This window comes from Strigops habroptila, chromosome 16, assembly GCF_004027225.2.
Source record: "Strigops habroptila isolate Jane chromosome 16, bStrHab1.2.pri, whole genome shotgun sequence".
Lineage (NCBI taxonomy): Eukaryota > Metazoa > Chordata > Aves > Psittaciformes > Psittacidae > Strigops > Strigops habroptila.
Window position 1 is genome coordinate 1,920,414 of NC_044292.2, and position 26,162 is coordinate 1,946,575.

At 51.5% G+C, this 26,162-nt stretch overlaps 2 protein-coding genes and 1 long non-coding RNA gene across 5 annotated transcripts; 1 reads left to right on the forward strand and 2 right to left on the reverse strand.

Moving 5' to 3' along the window:
- Window positions 1-379: 379 nt before the first annotated feature.
- DDOST (dolichyl-diphosphooligosaccharide--protein glycosyltransferase non-catalytic subunit) lies at window positions 380-6,733 on the reverse strand. Its single transcript, XM_030507918.1, has 11 exons — window positions 6,335-6,733; window positions 5,839-5,949; window positions 5,508-5,594; window positions 5,036-5,139; window positions 3,536-3,630; window positions 3,090-3,183; window positions 2,540-2,688; window positions 1,399-1,546; window positions 1,177-1,297; window positions 948-1,054; window positions 380-867 (listed from the first exon to the last, which is right to left on the reverse strand). The coding sequence occupies exons 1-11, from the start codon at window positions 6,480-6,482 to the stop codon at window positions 718-720; spliced, it is 1,314 nt and encodes a 437-aa protein (XP_030363778.1). The 5' UTR covers window positions 6,483-6,733; the 3' UTR covers window positions 380-717.
- On the forward strand, window positions 6,606-8,662 carry LOC115617445. Its single transcript, XR_003994598.1, has 3 exons — window positions 6,606-7,687; window positions 7,772-7,870; window positions 8,434-8,662. It is a non-coding gene; the product is annotated as an uncharacterized LOC115617445 (long non-coding RNA).
- On the reverse strand, window positions 6,682-25,894 carry KIF17 (kinesin family member 17). Of its 3 annotated transcripts, none has more exons than XM_030507916.1 (14): window positions 25,222-25,894; window positions 23,757-23,903; window positions 23,266-23,367; window positions 19,868-20,057; window positions 16,757-17,209; window positions 15,605-15,702; window positions 14,476-14,623; window positions 13,335-13,423; window positions 13,096-13,220; window positions 9,047-9,278; window positions 7,678-7,936; window positions 7,409-7,473; window positions 7,169-7,289; window positions 6,682-6,934 (listed from the first exon to the last, which is right to left on the reverse strand). In XM_030507916.1, the coding sequence occupies exons 1-14, from the start codon at window positions 25,450-25,452 to the stop codon at window positions 6,711-6,713; spliced, it is 2,484 nt and encodes an 827-aa protein (XP_030363776.1). In that variant the 5' UTR covers window positions 25,453-25,894; the 3' UTR covers window positions 6,682-6,710. The 3 variants fall into 3 exon arrangements, with proteins under 3 accessions (XP_030363776.1, XP_030363775.1, XP_030363777.1); XM_030507915.1 differs by having other exon boundaries at window positions 7,409-7,476; XM_030507917.1 differs by having other exon boundaries at window positions 6,693-6,990; window positions 7,409-7,476.
- Window positions 25,895-26,162: the final 268 nt, after the last annotated feature.

Here is a 26,162-nt window from a genome sequence, read left to right on the forward strand (position 1 = left end):
ACACCCCCAGGGGCACCCTGAAACAGCTGCTCACTCCACCCCCCCTCCACCCATTCCACCCCTATGCTTCCCCCTTCACCCCGTTCGTGGGATCGCATCTTCCAGCTGCTCCTTCCCCCCCACCCCTTCTCAATGGGCATTTTGGGGTGCCCCAGAACTCACCTCTTTGCTTACTGGGGCACCATGTGGCTCTTGGGGTGCCCAGGCCTTTCTCAGCGTGCCTTCAGTGACACCCTGGTCCCTTCCATGCACCCCAGACTCCCCCTTTTTGCCTTTCAGCACGCTCCAGCCCCTGCACCATCTGACTGTTCCCTCACAGCCCACCCAAGGGACACCCCGAGCTGCCGCAGGGACGTGGTGAATTCACTCAGCTTCCACCTGGGGACACAGGAACAAGACTTTATTTTGGAAAAGGGAGTTAATGTCAAACCAAAACCATTCCAACAGCAGCGCGAGACAACGGTCACGAATCCATGAGGGAAGAGCGCCGGAACTGTCGTGGTTTCAGGGCTGCAGACACTTCAGGGACAGATTTCCATCCCTGTCGCCCCCCAATTTTATTTTCTTTCCTATTAATCCTTGCTCTGTGTAAAAATAAAAAGACCAAATACAAATCCAGGGTGTGTCTGGCACCTACCAGTCCTCACACGGATACAACCAAAAGGCCCGAGTGCAGCCCAGCGCCAGGGAAGAGGCTCTTCTCGCTCCATAGGGAGCTCAGTCGGATTTCTCCTTCTCCTTCATGTGCAGGAAGACAATGCTGAACATGAAGAGACCGACCATCATGGAGAAGGCACCGGCGTAGTACGGGTACGCCGAGGGGATGAACCGCTCGTACTGCGTGTGCTGGAGGGGACGCACGGACACCTGGGAGGGGACAGAGCAGCCCTTCAAGTCCAGCACCCCATAAACCCACCCCGCTGGGTGATTAAACCCCCCTGGCTCACCTGGGTGGAGGAGTAGAGGTGGGTGTAACCCAGGCGGTTATAATCCACCTTGAACTGAAACACGCCGTAGACGTCCGGCAGCTTGAAGCGCACGCTGTACTTGCCACCTGGAAAGAGACAGTGGTAATGCCGAGGTGATGGTGACATTGAGGTGATGGTGACACTGAGGTGACAGCAGTGAGGGGTGGGATCGGGCCCCTAGCAGGGCCAGGGCATTGGGGGAACCCACCATTCCTCTTCAGGAAGGTCCGCACAAAGGGATCGATGCGGACAAACTCCAGCTGAATGTCATCTCCATCGAAGGGGACCCACTTGCCATCAGAAAGCTTCTCGATGACAATGCTGTACTCCTGGAACAAACCCACAACAGGGGAAGTTAATGAGTGATGCCTGAAAACGAACCTCAACCCATCCCGAGTTCCCAGGTCCCCTCCCAAGCGGGCAGCCGTACCACGAGGTCGGTGACGGTGTAGGCACTGGGAGGTGTGAGTTCCCCCACGCGATGGTGGGACACGGCTCCGACGCGCAGCACTCCCTCTTCCTTGAACACCCAGCGGGACAGGGCAATGGCCAGCTCGTAATTACCCGTCTGTGAGTACCTATGGATGAAGGAATGCTGGGAAAGCACAGCAGCCATGCCCTAAAACCACACCGTGTGCCAAAACCCAAACCATTAATGGATGTGAAAGCAACACAAAGAGATCCGGGGTGAAGGGAGGGAATTACTTCTCAAAGCACTTTGTTCCAAAAGGCCAGAGGAATGTGTTACCCCAATCACACCTGGGGTAATCTCAAGCAAAATATTGGATGGAGAACAGCCCTGAGGAGAAGGACTTGGGGGTGTTGGGTGAGGAGAAGCTCCCCATGACCCGGCTTCAGTGTGTGCTTGAGCCCAGAACCCCCCCGTGTGCTGGGCTGCACCCCCAGAGCGTGAGCAGCAGCTCAGGGAGGGGATCCTGCCCCTCTGCTGCGCTCTGGGGAGACCCCCCCTGCAGCCCTGATCCAGCTCTGGGGCAACAGCACAAGAGGGACGTGGAGCTGCTGGAGCGAGGCCAGAGGAGGCCCCGGAGCTGCTGCGAGGGCTGGAGCAGCTCTGCTCTGGAGCCAGGCTGAGAGAGCTGGGCTGGGGCAGCCTGGAGAAGAGAAGGTTCCTGAAGAGGAGACCTTAGAGCAGCTCCAGGGCCTAAAGAAACCTGGAGAGGGGCTTTGGACAAGGGCCTGTAGGGACAGGCCAAGGGGAATGGCTTTAACCTGCCAGAGGGAAGATTCGAGATGAGCTCTTAGGCAGAAGCTCTTCCCTGTGAGGGTGCTGAGGCGCTGCCACAGGGTGCCCAGAGAAGCTGTGGCTGCCCCATCCCTGGCAGTGTTCAAGGCCAGGTTGGACACAGGGGCTTGGAGCAACCTGCTCTAGTGGAAGGTGTCCCTGCCCGGGGCAGGGGGCTGGAGCTGGATGAGCTTTAAGGTCCCTTCAACCCAAACCACACCATGATTCTATGATTTAATTAAAACTTTCCACTGTGAACATGAATATTTGCTGGATTTTCTTCATTGAACAGCTCCCCAGATACTCCTCAGCCAGGGAGCCAACGTACCTCTTGGAGCCAGGAGTCGCTTTCTGCACAGCAGAATTGAAGAAGGCATCACTAAAGAAATCCAAGGATCCACTGAATACCACACGGGCGTTGTTCCGGGCCTGGAGTCCGGCGATCAGGAGCGTGTTCTTCCCCACCGCGTGTGGGTACTGAAAAGGAACGTGTTTAGGAGGGAGTTTAGCCCATGTGGGGATGATTAAAGAAGAGTTAATCCCTGGTTTGCGTTGGGGTGGGATAGTAGCTGGCACAGCCTGTGATTAAGGAGAAACCAAGAAGAGCTTGGAATAACCAGTGCTGGGATTCACAGCTGCTGGAACGGGACATGGAGAGGCGATTTGGGCAGGGTTTTCTTCCATTGCATCCCTCACACAGGACATTTTGCCACCAAAAGAAAGCAAAGAGGAAGATTCTCAGCTGGGCATTGTCAGAAAACAGACAACAGCCTGAGCCTTTCAAGGAGATGAAACACTCGGGGATGTTCCCAAGTGGCTGAAATCTGAGGGACTTAATTGTGGAAGCTCAAAAGAAGAGAAGTAGTAACAGAACGTACCTGAGTAATGGGTTTATCTGGGAAGAAGGAGTAAGAGGTGGAAGAGCCGGTCAGGATATCCAGTACCAGTGGGTTGTCAGGATCAGCCACCATCCTTGCAGGGAGAGGCACAATGAGCAGCACAAAGACACCCCGGGGCCCCCACAGAGGGTCACACAGCCACCAACTCCGGCACCCAACCACCCTCAGATGCAGCAAGGCCGAGCTTGCACACACCCAGAAATTAAGTATTTCCATGAGATATCCAGTCAAGCTTTGGTGATTTATGTTAAGAAACATTCTTAAGTCAAGGACTGAGCCGCTCTGGAGACTTTATTTTCATTTGAAACCAAGAGATGGCCCTGTTTAGAGTCACAGCCGCTCACCCCACGCTTACTTCGCAGCACACCCATTTTCACTCCTCTTCCCCAACCACCAGCACCTCTCCTCCCTCCCACTTGGCTCACCCAACTCCTCGGAACAGGATGGGGTTCAGTGCTGCTCTCCCCACGATGGTGGGGGCCTTCAGGAGGTTTTCAGTGTCCGCAACTATGAGTGTGTGCTGGGAGAAACAGGAGAGAGAACAGTGTCACTGTGCTGCAGGGCAGGAGGGTTCATGTCAGGCTCTCACAGCTTCTTGTCTTAACTGACAGTTAGTTTTGGTTTTACAGCCCATTACAACTGAGCAGCTGTTGGACAAATGACATATTTCAATTAAAAAGTAAAAAAACCATTATTTTTTCAATCATGATCAAATTAATACTAATACACGAGGAAATGTAAATCACCTTTTGATGAAGACAGCACTACCTCGAGTATTTTACTTGCCCGTATTTAGCAAAGTAGGACAACATCCACATCTTGCTGCAACAGTTGCATTTAAATAAAAATTAGAGGAGTATTTTTAGATCAGACCTTAATATAGGCTTTGATATTAAAGTACTGGATGATACCAAGGGAGAAAAATTAGAAACATGTATGTTTCTACACTGATCTCGAGGACTGAAAATCTCCCTTCCCACACCCGAGGAGCCACAGTTGCTTGCCTGAGGCACTTCACCCGCAGGTGATACTCTCCACACAGACACTCCGGAGTGGTACAAACCCCACATTAATAGTGGTGGGACTGCCTGAGACACAGAGACCATCAGAAACTGTAATTTGAAAGATTAAACCCTGGAAATTCAGAAATATGGATGTGAGAGAAGAGATCCCAAACGTGCAGAGCTTTGCAGTGTCACGGCAGCGCTCCTGCTCAACGGAGGGGATCCTGCCCCTCTGCTGCGCTCTGGGGAGACCCCCCCTGCAGTCCTGATCCAGCTCTGGGGCAACAGCACAAGAGGGACGTGGAGCTGCTGGAGCGAGGCCAGAGGAGGCCCCGGAGCTGCTGCGAGGGCTGGAGCAGCTCTGCTCTGGAGCCAGGCTGAGAGAGCTGGGCTGGGGCAGCCTGGAGAAGAGAAGGCTCCTGAAGGGGAGACCTTAGAGCAGCTCCAGGGCCTAAAGGGGCTCCAGGAAACCTGGAGAGGGGCTTTGGACAAGGGCCTGGAGGGACAGGCCAAGGGGAATGGCTTTAACCTGCCAGAGGGGAGATTGAGATGAGCTCTGAGGCAGAAGCTCTTCCCTGTGAGGGTGCTGAGGCGCTGGCACAGGGTGCCCAGAGAAGCTGTGGCTGCCCCATCCCTGGCAGTGTTCAAGGCCAGGTTGGACACAGGGGCTTGGAGCAACCTGCTCTAGTGGAAGGTGTCCCTGCCCATGGCAGGGGTTGGAACTGGAGGAGCTTTAAAGTCCCTTCCAATCCAAATTATTCCATGATTCTATGATTACTTACGACTTTCCTGGGAGGAAGGCGGGAGAACAGAAAACAGGTGGAAGAAAAAAGAGAAAACAAGGACAGAAGATTCATCCCTAAACCTTTACACCACAGTTCTAATTGAAAATACCCAAATCACCAAGGCAAACCTATGTACCTGGCCTGGGTCGGATATATCATAGTTGTGATGGTCGATGACAGCTGTCCTCTCCTCATCAAACTCGATCCCACACTCGCTGCCCAGCTCTCGCAGCGGGTCACCTGGAAGGACAAAGCAGATTCTCTGTTATGCAGCATGTTCAGGACGTGATGACAGTTTCAGCACTCAAAATAAAGAGCAAATTCAGCTCAGAGCCATGCATTCTGCACTCCACCAGCCAAACCCTGAGGAGCAACACAACCTCCTTCAGCTAAATCCCTGCTAAAACGTCAGTAAAAGCTGTTTATCACCCGCTTCCTCACAGTACAAACCTTCACAACAAGAAACTGTTTTCACACCATTTTTGTTGCAGGAACTCACAGAAGGACAAATAAACTATTTGTTCACTGCAGAGCATAAGCAGCAGAGGTGCTCGTTACAAGAAGTGGCTGAAACACCCCCATTAGCTCTGGTGAATGTTTGTACTCACCAATGTCCGAGCTGGCGGCGACAAGGACGCTGCCACCGCCATCAATGAAGGCCGTGATTGTCTCCACGTTGATGTTTCCACCAAAATCTGAAAGCACACACCAGAAATTGATGACCAGTTCTCAGAAATAACACCACAGCAGAACGAAAGCACAGCAAAACACCAAATCATTTCTCTCATGGCTGAAAGAACCTCTGCTAAAGGCCTGAGGTGCATCTGCAATTTGCTACTGGCAAAAAGGATAACATCTAAAGCATAAGATTTGATTAAAATTCACAGAACAGTTGAAAATCCCCTTCCAAAAATGCTCCAAGAGTGCTCTGGTATTTACCTTCTATGGAGGGCGAGAAGATGATCAAGTTGTCGTACAGAAACTCTCCATATTTTATCAGGGACAGGCCAGCATCATCCGCCGTGCGGAAGGTGAGATCGAAGCCCCTGTCTGCAGCCACGACACAACACTGACAATTTAGCATGTCACAAAACTGACACATAGAGCAGCAAAGCAGCATCAAGATCCCGGGGTTTATTTCCCCAATGAACTGTGTTTGGAGGGAAAGGTGGAGTTTTATGGGAGCACCGCTGGGGTGTTCCCACGTAAAACCAAAGGGGATCAAGCCCATGGAGAGCCCCTTTGTTGCAAGGACACCCGGATGACACCCATCAAGCAGGGACCAACGCTGTAAGGGATCTAGAGCCAAGGCAGGAGCGAGGAAACACCTCCTCAGCCCCAGGGAACCCCAGCCTCCTCCCTCAGCCTCACCAGGGGACCCCGTTCTCCTCCCTCAGTCCGGCGCGGGGTCCCCAGCCGCCCCCCCGAGCCCTACCCGCGAGGCTGCGGAAGAAGAGCGAGTGCGTGTCGCGGAGGTTGCTGTTCTCCAGCAGCACCAGGGTGCGGGGTCCCCCCTCAGCGCCGGCCGCCGCCGCCGCCGCCGCCGCCAGGAGCCACCACAGACCCAGCGCGGCCGCCGCCATCTTGCTCACCGGCGCCAAGCTTCCCCCCGGAAGAGGGCGGGAGAGGGCAGCCAATCGGAACGAGGAGCCGCGCCCACCACGGCCAATCAGCGACAGACAGCTCCTCGCCGCCGGCCAATCAGCGGGTCGCCGTTAGGCTGCCGTAGCAGCGCGGCGGCGGTCGCGGTGCCCCGCACGGGAGGAGGCAGGAGCCCGGTAAAAGACCTCGCATGGCGGTGTCAGACTGGTTTATTGCAGCGGCGCAGGGTACAGCCTGCGGGGGACCACGGCGACAGCGAGCTCACCTGTGTCCCGCACCCTGCTGTAGAGCAGGGGCGTTTTGGTGCAAAACTGCGGAGATTTGGCGACTCCCCGCGCTGCCGGGCCCGTCAGCAGCGGCGGAGTCAAACGCGGTGCCCGCCGGAGCCCTTCTTGCGCTTGGTGGTGGCGGTGGCGGGAGCGAGGACCAGGGCCTGGAGGCGGAAGGGTCGGGGCCGGGCACCCAGAGCCGCCTCGGGTCCCGGGGCGGCTGCGGGAGGAGGGAAGGGGCCTGGTGGGCATCTCCCTTTTGGGAGACACGGAAACGGCCCCGTCCTGCCCCAAAACCCCCTATTGAATCAGGGCAGCTGGGCCAAAAAGCTCTCCCTCAAAACTGAAGTGAGGAAAGTGAAGGGGAAGTCCCGCTGCAGGGGCAGAGCCGGGATTACCTCGGGTTGGGGTCGGGTCAGGGTGCAGGATCTGGCTGGTGCGCCGCGGTCGGAAGTAGTTGGAGGCGATGGTCTCACTGTCGCTCCTGTTCAGCACCAGCTTGTAGCGGTCTTCCTCGGGCTGGAGGTGGAAAATGCTGTCACCAGCGCCAGGCCCTGCACTAGCTTGCGGGTTGTGTGGCTTGGGAATGGGGCAAAATGGTAAAACACGATGGGAAAGGGAGGAGGAACGTGCCGTACCGCTGGCTCTCTGCTCTCGGCCAAGGGGCTGTCGTGGGAAGGTCTGGGCTGTGGCAGGGCTGGAACTGCTGGAGAGGAGACCGGTGTTAAAGGCTCAGTTAATGCTCTCCTGATCTCAGCACCGCTCCCCGACCATGAGACTCACAGAGATTCCCAAAGGATCCATGTTCTTACACAAACATTCCAGACAGACTTTCTGTACATGGGAGATTTCAGAGCCCGAACGCGCTCTGCCGAGCCCGGCAGCGCCATCGGGACGCTCCTGTTACCTGCAGGCAGGTGGGTTTTCTGGATGACAGGCTCTGGAATTTTCCAGCAGCCGTTTTCCTCATCCCAGATGGATTCGCGCTTGATCCTCTCCAGGTTGCTGTAGTTGCAGTCGCGGCGGACGAGCAGCTGCACCTGATCCAGCAGCTGCTGGCAGAGCATCAGGTCTCGCTCCAGGCGGCGGATGGTGCTCAGGTAATCGATCTTCTCCAGCTCGAACTCCAGCTGCAGGTCTTTGATCTCGGTCTCGGCGGCTTGTAGCTGGGATGTAAAATAAATCATTGGGGTTACAAAGGAGAGAGCACAGGGATTTGGCAAGTGGAGGGATGGAGACACACACAAAAGCTTTAATATTTGGGAAGATTTCTGATTTATAGCTAAGAATTAGGATGGGATTTGGGTGGAGAGGTTATTCCACATTGGATTTAAACAAAAGATTTCTTGAGTTTCCCCACAGAGTCGAGTCTTTGAGTTCATCTCACTTGTGTGTCTCCATCCAGGGATAAGAAAGCCTCAGAAGTTCCTAACACTGATGAAAAAGGAAAATAATTCTCAGGAAATATTTCTTTGATTATCTAAATACCAAAATAAAGCAAGTTCTTAACATGCAGATTTAGCACTATACACACAGAGATTTTCTGGAACTTCCTCTGATTCTGCCTCATCAGAGCAAACCTGGTTTTCAGGTGTGCCTAAAGTTTAAGAGTGTTGCTTTTGTATTTATGTATTTTATATTTCTTTATGTTTCATCCCCCCAGAACACTTTTGTCGGGGTAATTTCTTCCTGCAATGAGCTGATGAGAACTGGAGGAAGCTGTGCGATAGATCGTGCACGTCAGCAGAGGGAGTTGCATCCTCTCTCGTCACCAGACACCACCAGACATGATAGAGCCATAGAATCACAAATTGGTTTGGGTTGGAAGGAACCTTAAAGCTCATCCAGCTCTAACCCCCTGCCATGGGCAGGGACACCTTCCACTAGAGCAGGTTGCTCTAAGCCCCTGTGTCCAACCTGGCCTTGAACACTGCCAGGGATGGGGCAGCCACAGCTTCTCTGGGAAAAGTCTGTGCCAGCGCCTCAGCACCCTCACAGGGAAGAACTTCTGCCTAATCATCCTCCAGGCAGTGCCACACACTGAGACCAGCCTTTAAAATGGGTGGTATTTGGGGTTTCACCAACTTAATTCACTGCCCTGAGGGCTGCTGAATCTGGGATTTCATAGAAACATGTGCAAACGGGCTTATAGGGACTAACACACGTGGAGTGTTTGGCACAGCCGGCATCACTTCATAACATACTGCCCTAAAACACCTCCTTAGCCTAAAGAGAAAGTACACAGAGGAGGAAGGAGAGGAGAGGGAGCTGCTCACCCTTCTCTGCATCTTCTCCAGAAGCTTGCTCTTGGCTCGAACCTCCTCCTGGATGGAATCGTAGACGTTGAGCAGCACCCAGTCACTGCTGTCCTCGGTCGCCTGCTGCAGCGCTGCCACCAGCTGCATGCGCCGCTCATCTGCATATCTCTTCCGGCGCTTGTGCTTCTCCTTGAGGTCCTTGTTTTTTGCCTGCTCCCCCCCTACTACCTGTTGCTCCAGCACCTGCAGCCTGGGAAAGGGAAATGCCCTCAGCACAGCCAGGCAGAGATCCAGGGATGTGTGTCCTTACCTGGATGATGTTTGGGAAGATGTAGTGCAGAAAATAGTGATGTCTGATGAGATTTAACCACGGCAAATCCCATTTTTATTTTGGTTGATGAGAAGCTGAACATGACCTGGCTTTAGTGTGTGCTTGAGCCCAGAACCCCACCGTGTGCTGGGCTGCATCCCCAAAGTGTGAGCAGCAGGTCAAAGGAGGTGATCCTGCCCCTCTGCTCTCATGAGACCCCACTTGCAGCACTGTGTGCAGTGCTGGTGTCCTCAACATAAAGACATGGAGCTGTTGAAACAAGTCCAGAGGAGGCCGCAAGGATGATCAGGGGCTGGAGCTCCTCCTGTATGGAGACAGGCTGAGAACATTGGGGCTGTTCAGCCTGGAGAAGAGAAGCTGCGTGGAGACCTCAGAGCAGCTTCCAGTGTTTGAAGGGCACTACAAGGATGCTGGAGAGGGACCTTCATCAGGGACTGTAGTGATAGGACAAGGGGTGAGGGGTTCAAACTGAAACAGGGGAAGTTCAGGTTGGATCTGAGGCAGAAGCTCTTCCCTGTGAGGGTGCTGAGGCGCTGGCACAGGGTGCCCAGAGAAGCTGTGGCTGCCCCATCCCTGGCAGTGTTCAAGGCCAGGTTGGACACAGGGGCTTGGAGCAACCTGCTCTAGTGGAAGGTGTCCCTGCCCGTGGCAGGGGCTTGGAGCTGGAGGAGCTTTAGATCCCTTCCAACCCAAAGCACACCATGATTCTATGATTCTATTAAGTTTCTCTGGCCCCAAGGCAAAACACGTTACTCCCAGCACCTCTGCCAACAATTACATCCGGAAATCTGTATCTACACACAGAGGATTCTTTTTAAAAACCCTGTTTTCTGAAATTTATATTTAAACTCTTATTGAAATGTATATTGATAAGTTCTTATATTTCAATTTTTTCTTTCTTGTTTTCAAAGACTCTAAAAGCAAGCCAAAATGACACAAATATTTTAAATGGTGGGTAGGGAGTGGTATAGATGGTACAGTTTCCTTTTTGGGGCAGTATCAGCCAGGTTGGTGAATTGTGGGACCTCAACACTGCTGCTTGAATCATAGAATCAGCCAGGTTGGAAAAGACCTTTAAGCTCACGTCCAACCGTTCCGCAGTGCTGCCAAGGCCACCACTAACCCATGGCACTGAGGCCTCGGCTACACGGGGTGTGAACACTTGCAGGGACGGTGACTCCAGCCCTGCCCTGGGCAGCCTGTTCCAATGCCTGAGCACCCTCTGGGGAAGGAATTGTTCCTCAGCTCCATCTAAACCTGCCCTGGTGCAGCTTGAGGCTGTTTCCTCTTGTCCCATCCCTTGTTCCTTGGGATCAGAGACCACCCCCCTCCTGGCTCCATCCTCCTGTCAGGCAGTTGCAGAGAGCGAGAAGGTCCCCCCTGAGCCTTCTCTTCTCCAGACTAAACCCCCCCAGGTCCCTCAGCCGTTCCTCATCACACTTGTGCTCCAGGCCCTGCACCAGCTCCGTTCCCTTCTCTGTCCCCGCTCCAGCACCTCAATGTCTCTCTTGCAGTGAGGGGCCCAGAACCGACACAGGATTCGAGGTGCAGCCCCACCAGTGCCCAGCACAGGGGGACAGTCACTGCCCTGGCCCTGCTGCCACACTGGTGCTGATACAGGCCAGGATGCTGGTGGCTTCTCGGCTGCCTGGGCACAAGCTGCTCATGTTTGGCTCCATCAATCAGCGCCCCCAGGTCCTTTCCCAGGAGCAGTTTCCAGCCTCTGCCCCAATCCTGGAGCGTTGCAGGGGGTTGTTGTGGCCCAAGTGCAGGACCCGGCACTTTGCCTTGTTGAACCTCATCCCATTGGCACAGCCCATGGATCCAGCCTGTCCAGATCCCTCTGCAGAGCTTCCCACCCTCCAGCACATCAACACTTGAAGCCAACTTGGTGTCATGTGCAAACTCCCTGAGGGTGCACTCAATCCCCTCATTCAGACCATCAATGAAGATATTAAACAACACTCACCCTAACACCAAGCCCTGAGGGACACCACTAGTGACTGGTCACCAACTAGATGTGACACCATTTACCACTACTCCTTGGGCTTTCCCAACCAGCCAGTTTTCAACCCAGTTGGCTGCCACGAACCCATGTTTGAAATCAAACTCATCTCATGTCCCTGAATGCTCTGAGATGGAAATAAAGCCCTGCTCCAGAGCTGTTCTCTTTGTCTGCACAAGGACCTGCAGCAGAGCAGACAGCTCAGCTTGGCCAGCGCTGGCTCCAGTCAGACAAAAGCCCACTGCTGATCAAACCTCTGCTGATAGTAACCTCTTAATCACCTTCAAACCACCCAAAAGAGTTCACCCCACCAGAGTGAGACCTGCTATTGTACTTTACTGTGCCTGCCAAGTAGCCTTTAGTTTCTTTTGCTTAATACACGACTGAACCTTTGCTGAGTATCTGAGCTTTCGCAGCCGGCCTGGTGTGCAGTGCTTTTAACAGGCAGCTTTGCTAATCCCCACTCCTGCAGAACCAAACCCTCCTGCCTCATCTGCACAAAGCTCTGGTGTTAACAGCAGAATTAGAAAAGCATTTTCCACTTCTTTGTCACAAAAAAAGAACGCTGCAATAGGAGTGTTAGAGTCACAACACCCGTTTCTTTGGAGAGCTCTCCACTGACAGACAGAATTGCCCTCAAATTACAGCCACTGCTACTGGAGATTTCTTAATAGCTCCTTTTTTCAGCTGGGAGAGCCCCAACAGGGTGAACTTGCACCACAGGAGCTCACAGTAAAGCTGAAAGACTGGTTAAACCCCACAGAACTGTTCAAACCCAAACTCTATCATCTACAATCTATCTTATGTTGAGTATTTCTAATTTTAATATAATTCCACACAATGGATTAAAAGAGAGCAATCAGCAGAATTTGCTTAAAGCGGGTATTTCTGAACCAGCCCTTAACCCCCATGCTGTGTCAGTGTGCTGTGTTGTACTCTGGAAGGAGTTCTAAAGGAATTCTAAAGGAATTCTCTCAAGATGCCTCTTGCCCAGAGGAAAACCTTGAAGAGAGGATGCCCCCGAGACAGGCCAAGCATGAGTCTCAAGCCTCATGCTGGAGAGGTGCCCCAGGCCCTGAGTCTAGTGCTGCCCCTAAAATGTGATTATTGGGAAATTTTGGTGTCAGTTGTGCCTGACACCAAAATTTCACCTGACACAATTTTGTCAGGTGTAAGAATTAGAGGCAGAAGTGACCTCAATGACAAGACAGCATGGTAGAGGACACGCTCTCCTCCTCCTGCTTGCAGACACAGCAAGCAGCAGAGTACTACTTGTACCAGTATTGGAGACCTCAAGAACCCTTTCCAAGAGGAAGAGGAGGCTGCCCCCAAAACCTCTTTGGGCACTTAAGTTCTGTCAGCAACCACCAAGGCTCAACTTTATAAACTCCTCATAAACTACACCTGCAGAAAGCCAGAGAAGGAAGAGACCTCCCTGCCTTGCGACCCAGGCAGGCTCAGGGAGCAGGAAAGCACACTTGTTTGCTTCCACAGCTGCTGACACAGACATCTCCAGACCTTTTCTCTCATAATTCTGGCACTTGGCATCAGGAACGCTGCAGCTAACAGCTATTTATCTGCCCAAATAGGACAAAGTTAATTTTGGGGTAAAGAACATGTATCTGCCTGGTTTTGTGAGCTGAAGCTCAACAGTTGTAATACGGGGGAAGAACAGGGCTGTCTCTCACCTGCGTGCGCAGGAGGCAGTTAGTGCTGGCGTAGTTCACTGACCTGGCAAGAACCTGCTGCTGGTCTGCAGGCAGAGCCATCCCCTCAGCAGTGACAGCCAGCCCTGTGCCAGCACTCCTCCTGCTCACACCACCGGTGTCTTGGACAGCCTGAGGTGCTGCTGGGCCCTGAGGACAAGAGGAAACCAAAAGCCGCAGCTCTGAAAAGAGCAAGCACCAGAGCACTGACATTGCCCACCCAGGTTTATTCAACCTGGTGAGGAGAAGAAGCCTGAGGGGTACCTGGACTGGCTTTGGTTCTTCATCTGCTGCAGCAACAGTGTCTTTGGGCAAAGGTGGCTCATCAGGAGCAGTTTCAGTCCTTGTGGCAGCTGAAGAGTAAAAAAGGAAATAGCCACAATGTCAGTAACAAGTGCTGCAAAATTGAGCATAAACCTGGGAAAACATCACACAAAGTCTTCACCAAACACTAGAAAAGATGTGTCTGGAAGGAAAAGGTCTGTTATTTACCTTCTTATGATGGTCAGTAAAAGCCATCGGGGGTTTTATATACCCAGAGGGCGTATCAGGTAAGGAACACAGATTTTAGAGGGCTGGGAGAGGCAGGTCCAGGTGGTCACACACAAATAATCTATTTCAAAGGCTGAGGGGTGGCACACCCCATCAGATGGGGTGTGGGGGAAAAAATCCTCTTGCCTTAGAGAGTGATAGCATCAAAAATGAAGGATATAGGTTCAGGAATTAATATTGGGTGGCAAGTGCTGTACAAGCACATTGCAAAATGTGCTCGGAGGCACTGCGGAAGTGTAAATGAAAAGCAGTAATGAAGAGGAGAGCTGGCAGCAGTTTATAGGTATGTGAGAGGAATATGCACCCTCCAGCAGAGCGATGGTGGTGATAATCCAGCAGGAGACCAAGGGCTGCATCCCATTTCCATGCAATGGAACAGACTGCAGCAGCCACCCTCATCTTGGATGTGTGAGTTGTGCAAAGCCGATGGGATCAGGACAGAGCAGCGCCTGCTGAGACCAGTCACCCCTGCAGCTCAGACCCCTGCTCCAGAGAAACCTGCCCTCAGACAGAAGAAACTCACAGCTTTTCTGGGCAAAGAAATCACATTTCATCACCTCAAGGCTTACAGGGCAGGGCCAGACCAGTCCTGACAGGAAAAGGAAGTCAGGAAAGTAGTGAAGAGGACAAAGCTGGGATAAAGTCTTATGGAGAGCCAGAGTTACTGCTCCTGCTGCCGATAAGGGGGGGTTGAGAGCAGGGGCTGCTGTTGCTGGGGGTGCCACTTGCTGCAGTAGCAGTTGCTGCCACTTTAAAGTGGCTGCCCCAAATCTGACTTAGCAAAAGCAGCTCCTGCCTAAAGCATGAGGGAACCTTCAGCCTGGCTCACACCCTCCACCTGCCTCGTCCACACCTGCTTCCTTCCTGAGGTTCTCCTCCAGAGCAGACAGCTTGAGATCGTAGTGAGTCTTCAGGCTACTGATGTCCTCCTCCAGGCGGGCCCGGGACTCCTGCTCCGCTTCGTAGCTGGCCTTTAGCTGGGCCAGTCTCTCCTCGTACTCCTGAAAGGCACAGCACACAGCCTGCTGCAACAGCCCTGTCACTGCGCACAAGGTCCCATCGTGGTCACATCTCATGTCCACCCCAATAAAACATTCCCACCTGGATTCACTGACTTTTTCTGTGACTTAAGTCACCACAGTAATGATGGAGGGGGACTACTTATCCCTAGAAACCGCCGTCTTGGGCAGATGTGGTGCCCTGGAAGGAGCTCTTAAAGAGCAAGGAGAGAGTTTTATTTCCTTCTAGCCCCAAACTCCTCATTCTTCCTCCTGGCTCTGTATCCCCTCCTCATCTTCACCCTTGTACTGTTCCTAACATCTTTGACTACTGCTTTCCTCCTCCCCATTTCTCCCTCCTCTGAAAGGAGGAATCTAAGTTTCATTTCAAAAATTCTTCTTGGGAATCCATTCTAATTCATCTCCAGAAAGGTGGGAACAATGCTGAGAGAAAGCAGCACTGTAAACAAGGCCTCCATCAGCACAAGTTCTGTCCATAGGAGAAGCCCAAAATAGTATCATAGAATCGAAGAGTGGTTTGGGTTGAAGGGACCCTAAAGCTCCTCCTTCCAACCCCTGTCATGGGCAGGGACACCTTCCACTAGAGCAGGTTGCTCCAAGCCCCTGTGTCCAACCTGGCCTTGAACACTGCCAGGGATGGGGCAGCCACAGCTTCTCTGGGCACTCTGTGCCAGCGCCTCAGCACCCTCACAGGGAAGAGCTTCTGCCTCAGAGCTCATCTCAATCTCCCCTCTGGCAGGTTAAAGCCATTCCCCTTGTCCTGTCCCTACAGGCCCTTCTCCAAAGCCCCTCTCCAGCTTTCTTGTCAGCCTCCTACAGAAGCAGGAAGAAGTATAGGAAGAAGTAGTACAGGAAGTTCTGAAAAGGCTGAACCACACAGCCCTACACCGTACTTGTAATGATTATTATAAAACTCCACAAGCCTTAGTCAAAGACAACATAGGATACCTCCTCTTGACTTACTTCTCTGATCAGCTGCTTCTCTGCTTCAAGATCTATTTGGGGTTTGAGGAGGGGAGGTGGCTTCGCTGCCAGGTGAGCAGTCTCAGCAGGTAGAAGCCCTACAAAGTAAAGCAGAAACAAAAATCACTCCCAATTTCTGGGTGGGATTGTTTGTAGAACGCCTGGAAATGGAACAAAGAACCTGGCTGCTGGCAAAGAACATCACAATCCATGTGCTCCCTTAAACTGTGCTCGTGTGCCAGCATCTGTGCTGCCAAAACGCCCACTGGCCTGTGCCTCTGTAGGTGCGGGAGAGAAGGAGTCAGCGCGGAGCAGAGGGGGAGAGGAGTAAGCTTCAGGTATATTAAAGTGAATATAAATCTAATCTCCTTCACAGAATAACAGGAGAATGTTTTCCAGGGCTGTGCTAACAGGTTTGGAAGATAAGAGACACTGGGAAGGAGATGAAAGGTGCAAGGAAATTGCCTTCATTCTTCACAGATGTTTCTGAAAGGTGGCAGAAAAGGGGAAAAAATAATCTCACAGTCTGATTGCTCTGCTTGAAGTTGTGCTTTTTTTTGTGGAGATGATTCCCAAAAGGGGATTCAGCTCCCTAAGTCTGTTCTTACCTATTTGTTCCTGCATTTGCTACTCCTTTACAGCAAGGAGCATCTCTGCTGAGGCTGGGCTGAATCCTCGATGGGAGCACAGTGCTGCTCTCTGTAAGCAGCAGGCAAAACTCTTGTAGCACCAGAAATTCCCAACGTAGGAGAACAGGGGCTGAACGCTAACTTTGAAAACATATATATATATTTAATAAAGAATTTTACATTGTTATTTCTTTCACAGCTTGTTTTTGCTATGCCAGCTGAAATCTCTTCTCTGACTGACCAAATTCTATCCGGAATGACCAAGAAGAATCAAGGATTTGAATCATGTCATTTTCTAACTAAATCAGTCATTACTAAAAATACTGGATAATTGAGATGGTTTTTACCAGTGGAATGAGCTCAATTTGGCAACAGTGAAGGAAAAGTCCATTACCAGAATGGAGAACTCTTCCTCCAACAGGTAAGGGACGGGTTGAGGTGAAATCCAGTGAGCATTTTCTGCGTAAAACCCTTTTTCCTGTTAAAGATAAAACACCTCTGCAGCTACTAAGGGCTCTCCTACCTGCCAAATTATTCACGCCCATCTGTTCAGCTAGAATGGCCTTCAGCTTCTTAATCTCCTCCTGATACTCCCTCAGCAGAGTATCCTTTGGGTCCTCGTTGATACAGGGCTTGTTCTTGATGTTTTTGGCTCGATTAGCATAGCGCAATGTACTGAGGCTCTCGTCATAGTTGTTATCAGCTGGAGATAAGCACGCGACCATCAGGGTCTTGGTGTTTCCCCCAAGGGAGTCCTGCAGCAGCCTGGTCAGTTTGGAGTCTCGATAGGGGACGTGCTTACACTTGCCATCAACCAAGGCTGAGATGACGTTGCCCAGAGCGGAGAGGGAGAGGTTGATTTTGGTGGCCTCTTTGAGCCGCTCCCCCATGGCTCCAGTTTTTGACTGTCTCTCGCTTCCTGCCAGATCCACTAAATTGAGTTTTGCAGCCCTGAGGTGGTCCTGCCCTCGCTCATCTGCAAGAGAACGATTCCAGGTTAGGCCCTTCTTAAGACAAAGCACCTTAACATGTTTTTAGTGCTTCCCTGAACGAGATCTTGCACAGTAAAAATTCATGCCTGTTTTTACTCTCCCAGTGAGCTCTGAACACACACACACACACACACACCCTCTCCACATATTTCCACAGTGTTTAGAATTCCACACAAGTAACAAGGTCAGACCATGACTGCATGAAATTGGGACGGTGCTCAGCCCAAACCACCCGGATGAGGAGACAGATCTCAGTGAGTGAGGAGACAGGCCTAGTGAGCCGGTGCCATTCCCATCATAATGTTTTAAGGCAAGAGAAGACATGAGCTGAAGTTACAGCTGGCTCCCCAGGTACCTGTGTGCACATGTGTCACACTTCCTGACCTGCATTTTGAGGCTGGAATTATGTGTTGACACAAATTCTGTGTGATATGCATCCAGTTGCTTTAGGAAGCCCTCAGTTTCACTGGCTAACTTAACTTTCCCAGCCTCATGCAGAGCAAAGAGTTGGACACACATTCCCAGATCCCAGACTACTGTTTTAAGCATATCCCAACCATTCTTAAGATTGCAGGCTAAATTTAAGGGAAGAGCTCCTTTAGTGCTTCAAGCAGAGAAAACATCAAGGTTTTAACCAAGTCCAGCCTTTTCCAGAGAGACTTCTACAAATCCCAGCCTTGAGTTGGGTCAGAGTTAAGATTTATGGCTGTGGACAATACCTAACTTGAGCAATGAATAATCTGATGCATGGGGGAAAGTGAGAAGTTCACAGGTAAACTCGCCCTTAAAAAGAACCCTAAATTTTATTGCCACAGGGTATTTCCCCACTTAGAGCAATAGATTGTTAACTGTGGGACTTATCATTTGCCACTGAGCAAACTTGTTTCACTCTAGATCTTTCTGGTGTGTCAAGACATGGGAGGACTGGGGGAAAAAAAACAGATGGAGCTGAAATAGAGCACCTCTCACTATCTCTTCTGGGTGGACAATCACAAAAAGGGTTTCTGACCTTTTTCCTCCTTCCCCCAGTTTATGTTAACACTGAGAGGCAATTAAACAGCAGTTTTGGTTCCTGCCAGTCCTTTTGCCCAGGGTGTCTGTTTGTTTCAGTCTTGGAGCTCAGTGGGTTGGTTTCCATGGTGTGACAAGGTCCCCAGGCTCTTGCTAAATGCCTGCAGCAGCCTCAAAGTCTCAAAGGCTTGTCTCATACTCATACAGCCCATTGCACAAGCACTGGCCATGGTCCTTCTCATTAACAAATGAATCCCTAAGCACAACGTAAAGGAATCAAACATCTGCTGCTCTTAACTACAGCAAAAATACTGATGGTAACTTGCACATCTCAAACATCTGCAGCCAGAGAGCCTCATATTTGCCATAATTCCTGAATGTGGTGCTTTAAAAATGAGTAATTTTAGTCCACATAATTGCAAAGAGATCCTTCAAAGCAGCAACTCCCTGTAAATTATCATTTACTACAGGTTTAACTGGAAAATAAGTTTGAACTACTCCATGCACCTCTTCATGAAGCCTGAAGATGACAACAAAAACACCAACTTCATTAGCTGTTTCAACTAATGATGACACAAGTAGAACCATCCAGTCACAGGGGTTGTGCCTGAACCCACAACTTTCTCCTCAGGTATTCCAGCTGTCTCCCGTTTAACTGCCAAAGCAGCAAGTTTCCCACCTGCCACCCTGTTCCATGTAACAAGTTTTCAAAGCTTTAAATCAGAGAAATTCAAGCTAAATTAAGAGCCCTGCACCAATCTGGGACACAAAAGAGTGTAAATGTTTCTTTTTCCTTGTTAGGATTAAAGTTAGGATTTTATGGACCCACATAGTGCAGGGATTAGCATCCACTGGCTGTGCTAATTGAGAAATTCCCCTCCCCCTCCATATTTTGGGTAGAGGAAAATGAGGTCTCGTCACCAACATCTGGAACCACAATTTAGGAAGACATTGTGTAACTTTCCCATGACTGAAACAGCTGAAGAAAACGAAGCCAAATTGTTTGCAGCCTCAGTGGGGTCAAGAGAGAATATAGGAGACTAATTCCTTTCTTAGTCTCAGAAAAAACCCTTTTGAGGTCCGTGTTCAGACCAAGCAAGGCAGCTTCATCAGCTAAAGAAATGCCAATGGAAATAAGATGCTTGAGAAAGGAAAATTATTCACTAAAACATTATGAAAGGATTCTTTTATTCTGTCTTTAAAAGATGAGCCCGATGATTAAGCTCAGTGGAGGAACCGTTGCATGAAATGATCTGACTTGCATTGCAAAGGAGGGCAGACGAGACAAGTGATGATAGAAGTTTCTCCAGCCACAGTATGGGCTGTGAGATTTAGCCCTCTTCACTGGAGATAAAGGTTTGAGAAGATAAAGGAATGGAAGGAGAAATTAAATATGTTCCCAGTTTGAGTGTAAGACATTTCACTCCCAAGGGGCAATCAAGGAAAAGAAAAAGGCTTTGGCTACTAAACCATTTCACACTGTGAAGAATGTCCACACCAGGGCACAATTCTGATGTCTACCAGACCTAAAACCATAAGGCTCTCAGTTTAGCTGTGGGGTGACTGGGCAGACCACACAGATCCTGTGCTCTGCCAGGCTCTGGCCTACCACAGCACACCCAGCTACCTACCTACAGTGTAGATCTCCATGTTGACAGTGAAGATGGCATGGGAGCGGGACGAGTCCTTATTCATGAGGGTGTAACCCACGGCTCGGTTGCCCCAGCCTGTCTCCATGAGCTGCTCACACTGTACCACACTGTGCACGGTGTGCAGAGAGAGCCCCTTCACATACACCCCCTTCTCTGGGTGCTCCTTCAGCTGCAAACAGAGAGAACACAAGACAGGTTAGAACAAGACACACCGAGACTGCAGGAAGTTATGCTGGGAACTGGAAGCTTGAGAGCTATGGGAGTTTTGCATGTGAAGTTAAACAGCACTACAGCAAAAACGTATCTGACTGCCACCAAAAAGCCTTAGTATTTCTGAAGGAGGAATAAAACCTTCTTTTTAGAAGGAACCAGTTTCATGGCTCTGCAGGGAAAAAGAATTAAAAGTTTGCTGATTAATTCAGACATCTTCCAGGCCATGAGGAACTCAGGGTCTCTGTGCTGAGCCGCCTTCTGCCTCCCCTGTTATTAAGCTGTGCATTTTAAAAGAGAACTGAAATGTTTTTCACCTATTATGGCAAAGGCTCCAGTATCTCTTCATTCATAGGGAGCTTTTTTTAAAAGCAAAGCACAGATTCGGCAGTCACAGGCACTGTCACTGGTGCTGTGCTGAACCCCTCCGCTCTGAGAGGGCGGCTTGATCCCGCTGACAAAACTCTCAGAGTCACACCCAGCACTCTCAGGATTTTTCTCCAGATTAGTTCATTTTTAAGATGCTCTTAAATCCTATTGAGGCACCTGGGTGGAGACAGAGCGTTAAATACCAAACAGCAGCTTTTCAGCAATTATTGATCACGCAGAAGAAAAACTTCATCCCGCATCCAATAAATGACTAATTGTTCCACATCTTGACTGACCCATCAAGCCTACATAAAACCCCCAAAACAATGGAGATCCTGCACTCCCCCACCTGCCCCCTCCACACTGGGAATCTCAAAGGAGCTGGATTCATTTTCAATAGCTATGATACACCCCACATCTGCTGAGTTCATAACCAAAAGTCTATTTTTACGGTGGCAGCTGGGATATGCTTGTCATGACTGGGTGTCACGGAGCGATAGATGCCACATTTGGCAGTGTGACTCCCAGAGAAGAGCCTCAGATACTCGAGTGATGCACTTGCCACAAGAAGCGATGTAAAATAGAGTGTTTGCTGCTAAAAACTCTGCACAGAACTGAGTGGAAGTGGCTGGAAACTAAACCAGGCAGGATTTCAGCCTTGTTCTAAAGCTGTGACTGCCCAGAATGAACCCAGTTACAGAATCATAGCCAGTGTTCATACACTGGGACTTTTGCATGTGCTATCAGAGAACCCTGTGGCTGGCCCAGCTGTATCTGAGGATGCTGCGAAGTGCCTGAGGAGCAGCCAACAGAGGACATGGCTGTTTAATTCCACCACAGACTGACAGGGCCATTTCCTTACAGAGCTCTGTAAAACCTGCTCTTCACAGGGTTTCACACCACGGACACGACTGCGGGCTTCAGAGTCACCAGTCGCTGATGTTAAAAGGCAAAAGAACAAACAGAAATGGGACTTTGGAGGAGAATTGTGGGACACAGGAAATACCAAACACAACTACAGGCTGGGCAGAGACTGGATGAAGGGCAGCCCTGAGGAGAAGGATGCTGGTTGGTGAGAAGCTCCCCATGACCCGGCTTCAGTGTGCGCTTGAGCCCAGAACCCCACCGTGTGCTGGGCTGCACCCCCAGAGCGTGAGCAGCAGCTCAGGGAGGGGATCCTGCCCCTCTGCTGCGCTCTGGGGAGACCCCCCCTGCAGTCCTGATCCAGCTCTGGGGCAACAGCACAAGAGGGACGTGGAGCTGCTGGAGCAAGGCCAGAGGAGGCCCCGGAGCTGCTGCGAGGGCTGGAGCAGCTCTGCTCTGGAGCCAGGCTGAGAGAGCTGGGCTGGGGCAGCCTGGAGAAGAGAATGCTCCTGAAGGGGAGACCTTAGAGCAGCTCCAGTGCCTAAAGGGGCTCCAGGAAACCTGGAGAGGGGCTTTGGACAAGGGCCTGTAGGGACAGGCCAAGGGGAATGGCTTTAACCTGCCAGAGGGGAGATTGAGATGAGCTCTGAGGCAGAAGCTCTTCCCTGTGAGGGTGCTGAGGCGCTGGCACAGGGTGCCCAGAGAAGCTGTGGCTGCCCCATCCCTGGCAGTGTTCAAGGCCAGGTTGGACACAGGGGCTTGGAGCAACCTGCTCTAGTGGAAGGTGTCCCTGCCTGTGGCAGGGGGTTGGAACTGGACGAGCGTTAAGGTTCCTTCCCACCCAAACCACTCTGGGATTCTGTGATTAATTCTATGATTCAGTGACACAGAAGAAAGCAGGGGGGTCAGTCTGGCTTTTCTTTCTCCACAGGACACAAGTCCCCTAATTACTGGGTGGAGGCAGCAACAAGCAGAGGCTGTCACCAGTGGGATGGTGTTACCCTGGCAACTGTTCTGCCCAACTCCTGCCCTCCCAGTGCCAACTGCAGTCGTCATGGAAACTGGTGTCACTGCTGATGTGGAACAAAAGCTGGGAAACTGCAGCAAGTGCCTTCTGAACCAGCCAGTCCCCTTCTCCCACCCTCCCTTCCACACACACAGGCCGAGCACATTTGGATCATGGAGCAGAGAGGGGTTTGCCTCCTTTAAAGCCATAGTAAAATAACACATCTGCCGCGGAAGGTGGGTCTGTCACCATCTCCCGTGCAGCAGATGGTGCTAGAGCCTCGGGTTTCTTCACCAGGGCAGTCCTGCAGGGAGGGAAATTGGACAGGAGATTTGCAGCTCTCTCCAGGAATACATGCAAAGAGATCTGCACAGTCACCAAGAAGGAAAAATCAGCCCCCTGCTTAGGATTTCAGGACTGTTTTCCGTCCTGTGTTCCTGGAAACAGCCTGCCTTCCCCATACGTGCCCATGGGGAACAGTGTCTGCTGCGTCCTCTCAAAGAAGGATCAGCCTTTTTTGTTTTAGACAGATGATGAGATCATCCACAGCTACACTGCATCAGATTTGTATGGCACAGAATCCTCCTGCTTTAGAGACAGCTGCGAGAGGAAGAGGATTAGGAAGAACTTGCCCCATCAACACTTTATTCCATCCTTGTCCAGTAATGACTTTCACACTAAGCTACCGGCCGCAATCCAGTGGGCCACACGGGACATGTCTGACTGGATCCTGTTCCTCCTGCTGCTAAACCTTCACGAAAGTCCCTCAAAATCTCCTCTTAGCTTCCATATTTATCACTATGGTTTCATAGTCTGGCATTCAGCTTCTGACAGAGCGTATTATTGCACTTCTATGAGACATCCATGATAACACTTATCTGAGGAAATTAAAGCACTTCCTAACTAAGACACATTGACTCCACCTCACCTCCAGCTTCTGCTTGGTATCAGCTCCTAGAAGGTCTCGTATGTCTTCATTGTAAATCTCCAGGTAGGAAGCTCTCACCAGGAACTTGGCATTTTCAGCACACTGCACCAAAGAAGAAGGATTTTCAGGTGAGCTTCTCCAAATAGAGGCAAGCAGGCAGCCCACGTAGCCCTCAGTGCCAGCTGGGTGCCTTCAGCACTTCATCAAATCTCTGCTAGCATTTCATTCCCAGGTGTAACCACTCCACACACTCCTTATAGGGACTTTTGGTCCTTAAACACCTCAAGCGTGAGCCCATGAAGTCTCAGAGATGAGGGTGCAGCTCATCTGACTGTATAGGAGCCTCAGCTTTAGGAAAGGCAGCGTACCCCAAAGCTTGGCCCCATTCTTGCTCCTGAGTGTGATCAGCACTCGTTTCTCAGGTTATGACACAAGAAACATCTATTTATCACACCGTCTTACAACAGGATCTCTTTCATGTTGTTACCTACCTGCACACTCTCAAAAATGTGTTCAAATGCCCTGGGAATTATGCCTTTCTGTGCAGAAGGATCCACAACTCCCTGCATGGTGAATGACTTCCCACTGCCAGTCTGGCCATAGGCAAATATGGTGCCGTTGTAGCCTTCGGTGACACCCTGGATGTGGAGGACAAACAGAAAAGCCATCATCCTCAGCCTTGGGTAACTGGAAATGCACTGTCCAGATTCAATCCCACCTCAAAAAAGGTATTTTAGAGGAAGAGCTGGAAATAAACATCGAACAACTACTTGAGCTTCACATGTCATCAGAGTATAACAATGAAATAACACATTCTGCTAGCTTATACATGGAAAACCTGACGAAATGCAGGTGTTGAAAAGTGGAAGGGCAGTTGACAACACTGAGAATAGCAGAATATTTTTGTCATAGGGCAGAAAAGTCTTGTGCAAACCAGAGACACAAATAGAATGCCAGCTGATTGTAGGGTGGCCAAAGGGATGGTCTCTAGTTTAGAGCTGTTTTCTCTTGGAGAGCCAGCTGAAAGAAAGCCTCACCTTCACGTGTTCCTGTTTCAGAGAAGCATCGGAGGAACATTAGATATTTGGATTTCTTAAGGTTTAAATAAGAAACCCCCAACTATTACTCTAATAACCTACTGTTTCAGACCCTGCTTGTTCTCATGACCAGGAACGTCCATCTTAAAAATACCATTAGCCATTTTATCCCTCTTTCTTCTCCTAACAAAACTGGATTCTTTGGGGGGATGTTGGGGTTTTTTTTCCTTAACTGGTTCCGTCCTCACCCTAGCTGTTTGCCATGCAGCAAATGGATCCCCTCTCATTTTGCTACTCTAAAGCAGCCTGAGGTTCCCTGTCTTCTCCAAGGATTCTCACTTGGCAGTAAAAATATCCCTGAAGCCATTAGGAGTCTCATTTACCCCTTCTTCCCACATCACCTTCCACTGCAGTTTCTACCCAGCCACCATCTCTAGGGCCTGCTCAGGGGCTTCATCTTTCACATAAACATCCGCCTAAAACAATTCAGTGTAATTCTATCCTCACTGCCCCTCTGGCTGCTGAAGCAGTTGGTTTTCTTCCCAATTTCCCAGCCTACTCCTGGGATGCTGTTTTGCCCACCCCAGGGTTGCAGCTAAGCCTTTTGAAGCAGCAAACAGGGCTGGTTCTGTCCATCAACCATGTCACTTGGGGATCACCTATCTATGTGAAACTCCTCAGCCCATGTCCTGAGCTACATGGCCATAGAATCGTAGAATCAGCCAGGCTGGAAAAGACCTTTAAGATCAAGTCCAACCATTCCCCAGCACTGCCAAGGCCACCACTAACCCATGGCACTGAGGCCTCGGCTACACAGTGTGTGAACACTTGCAGGGACGGTGACTCCAGCACTGCCCTAGGCAGCCTGTTCCTGTTGGCTGTGACCCTGCGTGCCTGGCTTGCTTGGGGCACCACTCACCTCCACGAGCGGGTAGGCAATCTCGTTGTAGATCAGCTCCGTGCTGTGCTCCTGGCAGTACGCCCCATCGAAGGTGAACTGCTTGGGGGGCTCCCCGGCGGCGGCGGGGTTCTGGAGGAAGCACTGGCCCCGGGTGCTCTCCATGCTCACAACCACCTTGCAGCGAAGAGCTCTCTCACGGGCATTCATGGGCCGGCAGCGCACGATCACCTTCACCGCCTCCGAGGCCATTTAGTCAAGGTCCAGCTCAACCCCACACACGCTCACTGGGGGGAGCCTGTGGGGCTGGGGCAAGTCTAACCCCGGGGCCTGCAGCCCTGCATGCAGGGGGCTTCACCATGTGCTGGGGGCACCGAGGGGATAGAGCCCCCCACAACTCGGCATGGGGAAGGGGAGGCTACGGAGGAGGAAAGCCTGGGGGGCGGGATGAGGGGAAAGGGGAGTCTTGGAACCAGGCTGAGGGGGAACGAGGGCAGGCCGGGGGGAGGCTCTGCGCGGGACAGCCTGAGGTGACTGTGGGGAGCGCGGAGCAGCCCAACGCGGGCTGGGCGAGGGAAAAGCTGAGGTAAACCTGTAGGTGTCGGGAGGCAAAGCCTGAGGGAGCGGAGGGAAGCCCGGGCCGGGCCGGGCTCTGCGGGCCGGCGGCGGGAGCGCGGCCGGACGCAGTGCGCATGCGCGCAGCGACCCCACGCGGTTGCCACAGCGACGGGGTGGGTGGAAGGGTGAGGAAGGGGAGGGGGGGCCGGCAGCGCGGCGCCAGGCCCGGCCCCTCGCCGGCCACGTGACCGCGGGGCGCGCGTGCTCGTGCGTGTGCAAGCGCGCGGTGTGCACGAGGGCGCGCGGGAACGTGCAAGAGCGCGAGGGTGCGGGTGCACGTGCCTGGGAGTGCAAGTGCACGAGTGTCTGAGTGCGGCTGCAGCAATGCGCGAGCGTGCAAGAGC

Coding starts and splice junctions, on each gene's coding strand:
- DDOST (XM_030507918.1), bottom strand. CDS start 6,482: ATGGCGGCGGCCGCGCTGGGTCTGTGGTGGCTCCTGGCGGCGGCGGCG. Junction 5,950..6,334: donor CTTCTTCCGCAGCCTCGCGG/GTAGGGCTCGGG, acceptor TCGTGGCTGCAG/ACAGGGGCTTCGATCTCACC. Junction 1,298..1,398: donor ACACCGTCACCGACCTCGTG/GTACGGCTGCCC, acceptor GGTTTGTTCCAG/GAGTACAGCATTGTCATCGA.
- KIF17 (XM_030507915.1), bottom strand. CDS start 25,452: ATGGCCTCGGAGGCGGTGAAGGTGATCGTGCGCTGCCGGCCCATGAAT. Junction 15,703..16,756: donor GGGCGTGAATAATTTGGCAG/GTAGGAGAGCCC, acceptor TTTACTTTGTAG/GGCTTCTACCTGCTGAGACT. Junction 7,477..7,677: donor GAAAACCCACCTGCCTGCAG/GTAACAGGAGCG, acceptor TCTCCTCTCCAG/CAGTTCCAGCCCTGCCACAG.